Source organism: Delphinus delphis, chromosome 5, assembly GCF_949987515.2.
Source record: "Delphinus delphis chromosome 5, mDelDel1.2, whole genome shotgun sequence".
In the NCBI taxonomy this organism is placed as follows: domain Eukaryota; kingdom Metazoa; phylum Chordata; class Mammalia; order Artiodactyla; family Delphinidae; genus Delphinus; species Delphinus delphis.
In genome coordinates, this window is record NC_082687.1 from 50,414,389 (window position 1) to 50,428,894 (window position 14,506).

Consider the following 14,506-nt stretch of genomic DNA (forward strand, 5'->3'; position numbering starts at 1 on the left):
TTCCAAGATGATGTTCCTAAGTTTTGTCTATTCCTAGACCTTTGAAATGTCTCTAGTACTGTGGAAACCAAGCAAATCAGGGATGACTCTGTTTCTGGGAAGTCTTCTATCTGAACAACAATAAAAAAAAATGGGTTCTCAAGCTTGGATTTTCAAAAGAAATTCAAGTTCAGGAGTTTTCAAAGCTCAAATACTAAAACCAAAATCAATTAAGTCCAATCTTACCAAATCTGCACAAAGGAGACTACTGTAGCCAGAAAACAGTATAACTTTAGAGTAATTTTTAAAGAACTATCACATGTATTAAGAAACTGAAGCACAGTTTCTATCAGCCTTTCCTTGTGATCACCTCAAACAGTTCTGTATCTGAGACCCTTTGGCTACTACTAGAGAAACAGTAAATTCCAAAACGGGTCACAACTGCCTCTAATTGTTATTGGTTAGCTGTAAAAATTGTTAAACGTATATGGAATAAATATACTTCTTTATATAAAACATTGCATGCTTCTTCTAAAAAAGACTAACAATTTTAACATAATTAATTTGATCTTGAGCTCAGAAAAAAATAAATGATATTGAATGCTGAAGGTGGTGGGAGGGACAGTGTGAGCGGCAGGGAAGCCATGTGGGCTGTAATACCCAACAGTCACCACAAAGAGGTGAACACATTACATCCAAGCCACTTACGCTGGGACATGTGCCTTTATTTCCTTTAAGAATGTGCGTGTTTCCATTCCCTATGCCTCCATACGAATTTACCAAAAGAATACAATAGGAAACTAACAAAAAGACCCTTTTATAGTTTTGACTTATTTCTCAATTTTAAAAATATCTTCTATAGACAAGGCCACTTCCATTCTTCCTTAATATATGAAGATTTCTTATCATTTCACTTCTAATTTCTTGGGAAGAAATGAAAGGTGGAAGGGGAAAAAAGAAGTATAGAGTTCATGGGAAACTAGTTAGAAATCCTGCAGTAGTTATTTTTTAATTTGAGTGTTTTTCTGACTTGAAAGAAAGTAATCACATAGATGATCTTGGGCCTTAGCCCAACCCCTCACCTAAGCTTAGTTAAGTATTTTCTCTAATGTAGTTCTAATGCCAGAGTGAAGGCAACTTGTGCCTTGGTGCCTAGGTCTGTTCTCTCTGAACGGATGATGACAGGTTATTTGCCAAACCAACCACAAAATAAAATCAGAAGGCAGCATTAACTCAGAATGGGGAATGGGTAGGAGAACAGATTTAGATATGATAATGTTTTAAAAAAATTATTCTTTGGTGAAAATAGCACATATAAAGGAGACTATTAATTTGATTTTTAGCCAATTTCAAAGTGATACAAATGTCTTATGAAATGCACCATTTTCTTTTTTTTTTTTTTTAACATCTTTATTGGGGTATAATTGCTTTACAATGGTGTGTTAGTTTCTGATTTATAACAAAGTGAATCAGTCATACATAAACATATGTTCCCATATACCATTTTCTTTATGACAGTGTAGTGTCTCAATAAAAATCTTCCAGTTTGGAATTTGTGAGGAAATTTAACAGAATTACTGGGTTAGAGGATATCTTTTATTGGATTTGGTTCATGAGTCATGTTAGGAGGTCAACCCTTAAAAATTCATCACAATAGAATCATTCATCACAATAGAAATTTCCCAAAGGAAGGAAAAGAAGACTGTGTTTTAAGAAGGTAGGATCCTACTTTAAGTTAAACTAGTGTAATATACATAGTAATAGTAGGTAGACATTTTTATAAAGCAAGACAGGAGAAATTAAAATATAAAAAACACAGGGTAGGGCTTCCCTGGTGGCGCAGTGGTTGAGAGTCCGCCTGCCGATGCAGGGGACGCGGGTTCGTGCCCCGGTCTGGGAAGATCCCACATGCCGCGGAGCGGCTGAACCCGTGAGCCATGGCCATTGAGCCTGCATGTCCAGAGCCTGTGCTCCGCAACAGGAGAGGCCACAACAGTGAGAGGCCCGCGTACCGCAAAAAAAAAAAACAAACAAAAAAAACCCCAGGGTATACTAGGTTCATAGGCATATCAAGAAGTGCCAAATGATAAAATTATGCAAAAAATTATATAAATAATCAATCATACCCAGAAAGCCAAAAAGCATAATTGTAAATAAATATAACAATGCTTTTAATAAAAATTAAAAATGAAAAAATTAAGTGCTTGACCCTATAACCAGGCAGAATAGTGAAACTGAGATGAGATCAATATTTAACATATTCAGACTATGTTACCAAATTTTTCAAATTCTGGTGACTTAACCCTCCCTTTGATTTTCTGATGGTGTTAGAGTATTCTCAAAAAAAATATGTAAAAAGGGTAAATTTAATAAAAAAGAGAGGGTGTAGCATCCACAGCACAGAATTCAGTATAAGAGTGAGGTCTCCCAGCAGAATCATAGTCAGTGTGTGGGTGTGTGTGTATAAAACCCAGAATGAGGTCCTGATAAGATCGTGGGCATAAAAGTTAGACAGACCTGGGTTCCAATTCTGGCACTACTGATTGTGCAACCCAGAGAAAACGATCAACTTCCCCTATCCTCAGTATTCTCATCCAGATAGTGCTTATGATAAAGATTACATAGAACAAACATTTAGTTCAGTGCCTGGCTCATAATAGATACTTTATAAATGTGGCACTGATGTCATTACCATCAGAACTTTTAGTAATAAGTCAAGAAGCCTACAAGTGCAAAGCACCACTTTCTTTGGCCCCTCTGTGGTGGGTTTGGGTGGCAGGAGTTTAGGACAGAAGGATGGCTACAGAGGTCAAACTTGAAGGCTTGGTTTTATCTAGGCTCTACAATATTGCTTTTTCAACTATAACAACTGTCTTCAGGAATATGTTATTAAAATAATATCCTAATACCCTTAAGCCTTAAAAATCAATGTAAGGAAGCTTCTGACTTGCAATCTGGTCCCTAGTCACAAGAAACTGTGGAGTGAGCTATGATGAGCAGTTTGTAAAAATGCCATCCTTCTCACTACATAAGAGAATCAGAAATCAGACCAGAGAAGCTAGGGAAGATCATCTCATGAGAAATGAAAATGAATAAGTTCTTAGAGGGCAAATACTGTTTTATTTAAAAGGTGGTAAACCATGATGGATATGAGATCAGGCTTTGGAGTCAGAACTGCCTGAGTTCAAATCTTGGCTCTACCATTTAAGAACTTTGTGACCCGGCAAGTTACTCATAATTTTTCTTATCTATAAAGTGGATTCAATCATAAGTAAGTATACTTTTTGGAGGTGTGACTGGAGAACTAAATATAAAAAAACCTGTGCAGAGCCCTTAGTCCAAGGCCAAGCTCAATAAATGGAAGCTTCTATTACAACAATCAACTTCAACAATATCAGCAGCAGCAGCATCTTCATTATCATTTCTCCTTGTTTTTCTGTTACTGAACAGAGTGTACGGCATAGAGCAGGAGCTCAACAAATGTTGTCAAATACAAATTAAACACTATCCTCCACATTTTAGAACACTGAACAAATCTGAAAGATAAATTTTGGCCCCTCCTCAAGTTAAAGATAAACTAATTCAAGCAAAGGGAACAGAAGTAGCAGTGAACTTTTCTTGATCTTTATTTCTTCGGACTTGCCAGAAGTATGGAAAAAGTAAGCTCCAGGAACTGTCTTTCATCTATTTGCTGCTCTTCGGTCTACCGAGTCTCCCCATACAGAACACTAGCTTAACAGGCAGTATTTCTGCTGCAGAAACACAGATCTAAACTATCTAGCCAGCCTAGGAAGCCAGTTATTCCTGCTTCCCAGCAGTTCTGTACTGAATCAGTGGTGAGATTTGAGGCATGCGCCACTGTTGCTGGCCAAGGTCAAGGGGTAGCCTCCTGAACTTAAAGCTAGTACACTATGATTCCTTACATTCTTCTATGTAAAAAGACAGATTTTGGCAAAGAGATCAAAACACAGGTCCATCAACTTCAAAGTAATCAATGTTCAAAGTAAGTCTGCCCAAGTAGGTACAGGGAACAACTACCCACACTGCTTAATGCATGGGAGAAAATAACTAGCATCACTGGAGGCCACCAAACCTGTGATGGATGCAGGGAGTTGGGAGGGAAGGTGTTGAGCCATCTCATTTTTAAAAGTCACATGTTTCTCTTGATTTCATTCATTTGATCCGCCTTTCAAAGGCAGCTCTTTTAAGTAAAACCGTTCCCTAAAGTCATCACCTGTTTCTTTAAAACACAGTCACACAGTGGAGGAAAAAAGATTCCCTCCTCCAAGGTAATTCATGACGCCACTTTCTGCGTGAATTCTGAGGTTAATTGTTAATCTTGACTTCTTCTTAGGCGTAACTTAGGTTTTAGTTAAACTACTCTCAACATCTGCTTCTTCCTGTGTTGACTTTTCAGATGAGCTAACAAGGGTTCTGTAGTGAAAGCACATAACTTACCAAACTTCAATGCTAAGAAGGGCACCTGATCTGAAATTGGCTGACCTTTTCAGATGTGATTCCTGAAGTAAGGAATAGCCTCACTTGCTGAAGTAACATACCACAAGAGTCAATGCTAGACTATTTTATCCTTGTTGTTTTTAAATCCAGGTTCCCCACAATATGTTGGAAACTACACTAACTAAACAATTTCATTTCCCACAGTTTGGGCAAAAGATGGCCTAACAAAAATGTTTGCTGAACTGCCTTTTCCACTGATGCTTACACTGACTCTTTGCATTAACTCAAAGTTGCCAGGTAGAAATAGCCACAATTATGGACACGAGTACCTGAATGAGGGTGAGCCAGAACATGAGTACTTAAGGAAGGTCAAAGCAAAAGCAAGTTCATACTCACTGATCCCTTACATCTATCTTTTTCCTTTCTCTGTATTATAATCTGTTCCCGTAGATACTACAGTGCTTTTCATATCAGGGGCAAAAAGAATCATTGTAAAATGAAGAACAAAAGTGCTTTCAGCTTTAACTCCTCTGCAGCCATAGTTGGGTGAGAAAAGAGTTAGGAAGAGGCCTTGCATCTCTTCCTAAAAATAGCAGTTTATACACTGTTTGTTCTCTGTGTCCCTTTGGAACCATGCATGATCATTCGGTTGACAGATTCTCCAAGATTAAAGCCAATTTGCTATAACAAACAAACAAAGAAGAATTTTAAAACACATCTGACTTTTCTGAGTTAGGATTTTATACTGCATTATTGAAAAGGAATAATATAAAAATAAAATTAAAGAAAGAGTGGGTGGTGATGAGTACATACGAACTGATGGGAAGATTTCTATTTATCTCTTACTAGTGGCTTAAGAACTAAGAGACCCTATAAAAGAGACTTGGCAGTTGTGTCGTGTGAATCCACCTTCAGGGGTCCCAGGGGCAAATTCCTTCCTAGGAGAGCCTCCCACAATGTGAGGTCATAATTACCTACAATGATCTCTACAAGTTGATCTGTCCAGATGAGGTCCCATTGCCTATGCGGTAAAAAGCTGTCATTAGACTTTTCCACCAGCTGATGTGCTGGCGTCTACGGGGCAAGAGAGGAACACAGAGCACTTTGGAAGTGGATTTGATGCTGTGAAACTCATAACAACTCGAACCTCCCCCACAATTCGCTCTGCACTGGCCAAACTGACAACAGATTTCCCTCTGTCCTCACAGAACATAAGATCTGTCCTTTTTTAAGGTCCTCTGTATATAAACAGAAATGAACTCCTTGCAATTACTTTGAGTTTTACTTCCCCACATATCACATGAGATACATATTCCTTCATGATTCCAGTCAGAAATTAAACCAGCTAATTGACACTGTAGAAACCAGTGACAAAAGATGAATATTTAAATCTTTTAACTGTTTACAAAGTATTTTGTGCATAATGTATGCAGTAATCTAAATACTCTGAAGGCAGAGTCAGTCCTAGCTATACATTAAGAAATTACAGTTCTATTTTCCACAAATTCATCTGATTGGCAATTGACATATAAATGTGTTAATGGGAAAGAAATGGAGAGCTTTTGCCTTTCACTGTACTTCTGTATTCTCTGAATTCTTTCCAAGAATGTACTGCTCTATTACTTGTGTAATTAAATAAGCATTCAAAAAACCTTTTGAAAAATTAAGGTTGTTTAAAGATACACAAAAATTTTTAGAGAAAAATTTGGAAGGATATTGCTAACAGTGGGACTGTTGATAGCTATTAGGTCTATAGGTGATATTCATGCTTTGTACTGTGATGCAAAGCATAAGATACAAATTATCAATAACTGGCTAGTTTTGTTATGTAATAAAAAAAGAATAAAATATTTGTGTCACAAAAGAAAACTGGAGGCTTCAATGACAGATATATGTTAATCTTTTTAAGTACTATCTCTACTTCTAAATATGCTTTCATATATAGTTTATATTTACCTATTAAACATTCACCCCATCAATCAAACCTATATATTGACTCCTAACTTTCTAAATAATCTGTCATTTTTCTTTTTCAAAAGTTCATTTCTAAAGTTTTCTAGTTACAAATCAGTAATTTTATTCCATTCTTTCTTTGTGGCTAGTAGGCCTTCTGATTCAAAGAACACAGAAACACAGTCAGCAATAATTAATAATAAGAGAACAATTACAAAATGATCATTGTGAGTCATTCATGTTATCCAGGAGTCCAATGTGGGAAGGGAGGGCAGGATTTAGGGACGAGTAAATGGGAAGTGATGGGAAGAAAGGATGTAGGGAGACTAGGAGAGTGAAAAATGTCATGGGGAGTGGAGTTCAGTTAGTTAGATTGAACTGTATGAAACTGCCATATGCGTAGGTCCAAAAATTTGAATAGTGGTAATTTAATATGGTTCAACCAAATAACTGCAATAATAATAATAATAAGAGAAGGAGTGAGAAGGAAATCAAGGTAGAAGTTTTTAAAGTCTTCATTCTACCTGACTCCTGCTTCATTCAGTGTGATATGATGTGATAACAATCTTGCAGATATTTCTTAAGAAATTCTACTGTTCACATATCCAATTATCTGTCAGTGTTCTGAGAAGGAGGAAGAAGTGAGTATTTCACATATTTACCTTCAAGATGGGAGCCATAAAGACTGACAGACCAGTCAGAATAAACACAAGGGTTCCAGTGACTCTTTGTTCCCTGAAACCAAATCAAAAGATTACCAATCTACCTTTTGTTTTCATAAACATGCTCTTGTCTTTTCACCTTCAGAAAATACTATACATGGATGGAATCACTGTTTGGCTAAGACAGCAAAGGTACGGATATCATATGTAATTAATACCTCAAGGACAGCATATAAGCTTAACAGAACTACAAAATTCTCTTAAAACTATTGCAGTATGTGATTTGAATTCATCAAGAAAAAAGTGATTCTGCTAAATCCTTTGTCCTTTTAGAATCAGGAGAGAAAAATCACTTGCTCTGGTTCCACCAATTACTGGCCCACTTGAAGCCCTTATTTTTTAAACAACTTGTAATTACACCTTCCTTCATAGGAGATAGGTATTACATTCTCCCACATTCTAATGAACAAACAGCTCAGGGAAATTTCCTAAGTGCAGTAAATCCCATCAGTCTCATTTCCAAATCTACAACAACAAAAGTACTTTTTAACAAATACGATTCCCATACAACACCCCCTCACCCCAAGAAAAATCACCCACTGTTGTGGCACGGGAAACGATGGCTCTGTCATGTGAGCTATTCACCCAAGCTCTTAGGAGCAGAGTCCGCTGCAAAATACGCAATAAAGTATAAAGGTCTCATAAGAGCTCTTCATGGCTACCCAGATTTAACTGCTGGAGGTCAAGGTTTCTCAGTGCTTATGGGACAGAAAATGAACTGGAAAATAAGAATTCCTCTCCTTTCACAGAATCTTATTTTGGCCGCGCGGCTTGCGGATCTTAGTTCCCTGACCGAGGGTCGAACCCGGGGCCCTGGTAGTGAAAAGGCTGAGTTGTAACCACTGAACTGCCAGGGAATTTCCTCCTTTCGTAGCATCTTGAGAATCATAAGCAGACTCAATAGTTTTAGGGAGTCTCAATAGAGCCAAAAAATTAAAGGGCCTGGTTATATATATATATGATTGTGATTGAGTATGTACCACAGCACTAAAATGACCTGCACGTTGAAGAAAATGAATGACCTGTCTGCGTTTTTACTCTGCAAAATTTAGTCTGCTGTTAATCAAAGGAAATGTATATAAGATAAAAAGTGAACTCAAGAAATTACGGAAGATTCTTTCAAATGAAAATTTAGTCCTTTCTAGAACATCAAGTACAGGAATAAATTATTCATCACCAGCCCTTTCTCCTCCACATTTGTCCGTTTCTTTCTGACTGACACATAGATGTGAGCATGGTATGTTTTATAGAGCCATTTTTCTCTGACGTAACACACCTCACTCCTAGGAATTTTGGTTGTTCTCCAGGTGCAGAAGTCTCTGTCTCCATCTTCAAACTGTCGATGTGAGCAATGGAGATGACAGTAGCAGCCACGTACCACGGAAGGGCCATGAAGGAGCACACCACCATGAGGATGGCCACCCAAAAGAGATCCAGGTGATATCCAGCTCCTTTCTGTAGCAAGAGGTAACAAAACCATGTGAAGAAAGCACTCATACTGCTATCTAGTCATATTTCCAGATGGGAGTTAAGATTACCCAAAGAAACCAATTCGCTTTGCTTGATACACGTATCTACCAGAAGATGAGGTCCTTGAATGAGACTTCATCATCCTCATACTATCCCCCTAACAATTAAACGCAAAGCTGCCACACGGCACACCTCCTCTAGCTTGATTTAAGTCACAGCTTATTAGTTGCTTATTGTTAATTATCGTCTCTGCATCCAATTACATAATTGGAACAATGGAGATATAGAACTACCCTGAAGAGCTACTGACATCCTTCAAAGAAGTAATTGAGGCAAATCACCTTGTAGGAACTTAAATGGCAGTGATAGTTACGGAGTAGAAGCTCAATAAATGGTGACAGTAGCAATAGTAATACTGGTTGTTTTTAACATAAACAGGATAGGTACCTTAAAAACAGGCATGATGCCTTCTCTGCTTGACTAGCAATATGCTGTTCACCCAGACAGTATTCAGCACATGTAGACTAGTGATGTGAAAGCAACCTTAAGAAAAGCAACCTTAACACTTTTATGTGAAATCTAAAAGAATGACACCAATGAACTCATTTACAAAACAGAAATGGACTCACAGATATAGAAAACAAATTTATGGTTACCAAAGGGCAAAGGGGGGTGGGGAATTAGGAGTTTGGGATTAACATACATGCTACTACCTATAAAATAGAGAACCAACAAGGGCCTATTGTATAGCACAGGGAACTATATTCAATATCTTATAATAACCTATAATGGAAAAGAATCTGAAAAAGAATAGATTTATATATATAAATAAAAATACATATACAAGTATATATAAAAAATACATATACGTTATAAAAAACTGAATCACTCTGCTGTACAACTGAAACTAACACAATACTGTAAATCAACTACACTTCAATTAAAAAAATAAAGACAAAAAAGTACACAGAAGACCATTTCTCACCCTTAATAGTATATGAAAATAATTGTTTAACAACATATGAAACATTATAATTAAGGTAATTGTACGCCCCTAATAAGAATAGGCTGATTTCAAACATTGCCAGATAGTCACAATAACATTTACTGACTGGAAGAGCAGACAATGTAACAAAAGGTCTAGCTCTTTTACTCACTAAATAAATATTGTCAAATGTGTCCACAATGTTATTCTCTGGTTATATTTCTCTGTTCTATTTATGAAGAAATCAAATACCTAATACCCCTATGGAGACTGAGAAAATAGAGCAGTCCATTTTCACAGCATGGAAGCAGCAGCGCCAAGAGGCTGAGTATGACCAATCTGAGGAAACAGAGAGGTTGGCTTTAAAAAATGAGAATGGTCTTTACACTAGGAACCCAGTGACTGTTATCATTGAGATCCTGTTACAGTTACTCAGAACACTGCTCTCTTCTCACTGAAATGCCAGGATTTCACCCCTGGCTTGCACACACGGGTCTAATCATGTTCTCAGAGAACTCATCACAGCTGACACAAGAAAGAAAAGCATATTTTTACTTAGTCCAGGTTTGGCTAAGAAAGAAAATCTCCTTGAGAGACAAATAGATTGATACATATTCATAAAACCAGTTCACTGCAATACAAATGGTTTGAAAGCATAAGGGTTTGAATTGGGAGTGGGTTAAGGCAGCGGAAAGGGGGCCAAGGTGAGGATGAACTGAAGTAACTTGTTCAGTAGTGACTAATGCGGTGAATATCATGCTACATGTGGGGTCTCAGTCATTCATTCTTTCAACAAATTCTGACTGCCAACCTAGTAACCAGCACAGGCTTGGATGTTAGTGACATATCTGCAAATAAAACAGACAAAAATTCCTGAGCTCATGGAGTTTACATTCTACTGACAGAGACAACAATAAACAACATAAACAAGTAAACTAGACAGTATCTAAAACAGTAGTAAGCACTAAAGAGAACTATGAGAAGTTGGACTTGTATTCTGAGGACCGTCGGAAGCCACCGTAGGGTTTTAAAGGGAAGAATGAGATGATCTGCTTTTGATCTAAACACCACGCCTGCTGCGTTAGGAACAGACTGAAGAAAACAGTAACCAGTTCGGAGGCTGGTGCCATGACCCATGCAAGAGACTGTCATGGTTAGAACCAGGGTGGTAACAGTGAACATAGCAAGAAGTGGGTGGATTCTGGCTACTCCGTCAGGTGGAGCATACAGGATTTGCTCACTCCTGCCTGTGGATGTGTTGGCCATTCATGATCTGGCCTCTGTTTACATCTGCAGCCTCATCTTTGACCTCTGCCCTACTTGGAGCCTATATCACGGCCAGTTTCAACCATATGCAATTCCTTGAATATGTCTTACTCACTAATGCCTTTTGTGTCTTTGCCCATATAGCATCCCTACCTGGAATAACCTCTCTTTTCCTTCTTTCCTTGGGCCAGTCCTACTCATCCTTAAGACTTAAATCAGCCTTTTTTTTTTTTTTGGTAGTTTTTCCTTCCTTAGCCCAGGTGAGATAGGTGAGTTTAGTTAGGTTAGATCTCCTCCTTTATGTTCCTCTGTCTATCACTTTACACTTTCCTCTATCACAGCACTCATCACACTGTTTTGAAATTGTAGATGTGTTTATCTGTCTTTGATATCAGACTGTAAGTAACATGAGAAGCTAGGCTCTATCCTGAATACCTAAGCAGAGTACATGATGCATAGTCAATGCTCAATTAATTAAAAAGTGAATGACAAATAGCATGTATACATTCTTGAGTGGCAACTATAAACTCTTAATTAGCTACACAAAAAATTTAAACTTATTTGTTAATCGGTAGAAATGTGAACCTTTTGGAGGGGGAAGAGGGGAAGTGAACAACATCTGGAAATACCACATAGTTTCAAGCCTTATTTAGACTAAATCACTCAAGACCATATTAGAGGTACCAACATAGTAATCAATGGGCAGGATCCCCAAATCTTGTCACCAAGGAAACTGTAATAACCTAAGGATGTGCACACTGGCCAGATCAACGGGTCAAAAGAAGACTGACTGCAGCAAAGTCATGCATGTTACCCCGAGCCACTTCCATGCTTTCTTAAACTATTTCAAGTAAAACAAGTTTGAGCTAGATATCCTGGAGACTAGCAAAAAGGGGCCGCATAATACCAAAGAAGGTGGAATGAGGATTTTAGAAAGTAGAATACAAAGGTAACCACAAAACCACCAGAATAAATAAAAGTTCTGGGGCAAAATAATTACAGACACATAATTACTCTGCCTCTTGACATCACTCCCTTCAGAAAGTCTTCCTTTCCCTCAACCACGCTGAGACTACTTGATGCTCTTAAAAGGAAGGGAAAATTATCAACTTGACCTGAAGGTCCTGCCTGATTTGCCTCTGCAGAGCTCCCTCTCCAGACTCAACCCTCCCTCTCTCACTGCAGCCACACTGGATTATTTTGGTCATTCATTCTTGCCAGGTTACCACCTCTTATAAAGCCTGTTCATATACAGTGATTCCTGTGCCGTCCTGTGTTCCTCTTCCCACCCAGTCTCACTCAGCTAATCCTACTGTTGTGTGAGATCTCAGTGTTAAGTGCCACCACCTTGGAACTCCCAGCACCTTGGGACTAGGTCAAACCCTCTCTTATAGACTCTTAAAGGACCATCACTTGTCTTTCGCGGTACCAGACACATTTGCAATGTCACATTTTGCATGATTATTGGGATGATGTCTGTCTCCCTCAGGGACCAGAAGCTCCATGAGGACAGGAACCATGTGCGTTTTTGTTCACCACTGAAACTCTAGCACATGGCACTGCGCCCATTACTGAGTGGACACTAGATAAATGTTCATTGGATAAATGAATGCATGTTAATTCATCGTTCAATGGCACTCTGCTAGATCCTAAAAATAAAATTATAGATAATGACACAGTCCTTGCCCTCAAGTTGCTTACAGAGTAGTAGTACAGCTGGACAAATCAATAGGCATTCTCAGTACCACAGTGTTAAAGGTCTACGGCAGGGGTGAGCACCCAGGAGGGGCACTCAACTCAGCCCTAAGTCAGGGATAGTTTGCATAGGAGGTGGTATCTAAGCTGAGTCCTAAAACGTAAGCCATAACCAGCTGGGAGACAAGATATGGAGATGCAGGGGAAAATAACAGGCAAATGAGCTACCATTTTGAGAAAAGTAAATAGAGTTGGTGCTTAGGAGGAGATGGGAAAGGTGGAAAATAAGGCTAAAGAAGTTAAGAACTTTGATGTTTTGCTGAAGGCTTTGGAATTCTTTCTATCATAGAGCGACAGGAAGCTACTGAAGGGTTTTAAGCAGGCAAGTGATGCGATCAGATTTGTGTTTAGAAGGAGGGCTCTGTTGGATTGTAAAAGATGTGTTGGAAGAGGTCAGGACTGGAGGCAGAGATGACAACACTGCCGTAATCCAGGCTTGAGATGATGCAGTTCAAACTAAAGGAACAGTAGTGGGGAAACACAAAGGACAGATGGGAGAGATTTTAAGGGGACTGAGTCCAAAGAGGGAAAAGCAATGAATTTATTTTGCCTAATTTCAATGCTTAAGGCTTACAATGTCTAGTATGGTGTCCTACACATAGTAAACACTGGAGATATGTTTGTTGAACAAAATGATAAAAGCTATGCTCAAAAATTCATGGTGCCCCAACTATTGCCATAAAGACCCCAGAACGCAAATGGTTATGTTAGAGAAGTTGTTCCTGCAAAACAAACCTGTATGTATGGACATGAGCCACTTCTAAGGTATCTCTTTTGGCTACAAGTGTCTGAATAACTAGATTTGAATGGAATGAAAATAATATTAAAATATTTGGCACTTTTTAATGGAAATAATACTGTACGAAGTATAGAAAACAGCATTTTTTCGAAAATGCCATGTGACATCTTTGCTTCTCACCCCTCCTCCCTACTGCCTCTTGCCTTCTTCAGATTCTGATCATCTCTCTCCTGGATTACACAGCAGCCGCCTGACCACTCCCTCCACCCTCCTCCTCTCTTGTATCTCTCCCATCCGTCCTTACTGCTGCCAGAGTGAGGGTCTAAAGTACAGCTGTGATGCCACCCATCCAGGCTGGCATGCTGAGGAAGCAGGGGAGGCCAGTGGGAGATGAGTAGCCCAAGCAGGACGGAGCAGGTCCCACGAGCCTGGCTTCCCACGCCGAGTCTCCTGCATCTGAGTCTGTGATGGGGGCCCTCACAGATTCCTGAAACGATACCGTTCCCTAAACGTGTCCTGCACATTATGTGCCACTCTTCAAACTGGCACTGTTTCTGCAACTTGACATCTGTTTAAATCCATCCTGTCCCTTCAAGGTCCAGCTCAAACTCCGAGGCCTCCTTCGCATCCACTCAGCAACCCTCAGCTCTCGATACCGCTCTGGCCTCAGAAGCCCCTGCTTTATTCTTGTCCCTGACAACCCACTCTCCTCATTGCTTTCCCTGCCCAAAATCCTTCAGTGGCTTCTTGTTTCACTTAGAATAAAACCTAAGCAGTGTAAAATTATCCTTAAGGTTCTACATCGGTGTTTCTCCCAGAACTATTTTGCGTGCCAGGGGACACGTGGCAATGTCTGGAGACATTTTTGCTTGTAACAACTTGGCGGGAAAGGGTGCGACTAGCATGTAGTAAGTAGAGGTCAGAGATGCTGCTAAATACCCTACAATACACAGGATGGTCATGACCAACAAAGAATTATGCAAAACGACAATAATGCTGAAGTTGAGTGATCTGGTGATCTGGTCCCACTCCCACTGACCTTATCTTTTTTTTTTTTTTTTTTTTTTTTGCAGTACGCGGGACTCTCACTGTTGTGGCCTCTCCCGTTGCGGAGCACAGGCTCCGGACGTGCAGGCTCAGCGGCCATGGCTCACGGGCCCAGCCGCTCCGCGGCATGTG

General features: G+C 39.2%; 1 protein-coding gene across 4 annotated transcripts in view; it reads right to left on the reverse strand.

Moving 5' to 3' along the window:
- SLC4A4 (solute carrier family 4 member 4) overlaps window positions 1-14,506 on the reverse strand; it is a 356,040-nt gene that overhangs the window by 16,935 nt on the left and 324,599 nt on the right. For all 4 annotated transcript variants that reach the window (XM_060012413.1, XM_060012412.2, XM_060012411.2 and 1 more), the window contains 2 exons: window positions 8,389-8,567; window positions 7,053-7,125 (listed from right to left, as the gene is read on the reverse strand). In XM_060012413.1, the coding sequence (XP_059868396.1) occupies window positions 7,053-7,125; window positions 8,389-8,567 (252 nt within the window). The remainder of the gene's footprint in view (window positions 1-7,052; window positions 7,126-8,388; window positions 8,568-14,506) is intronic.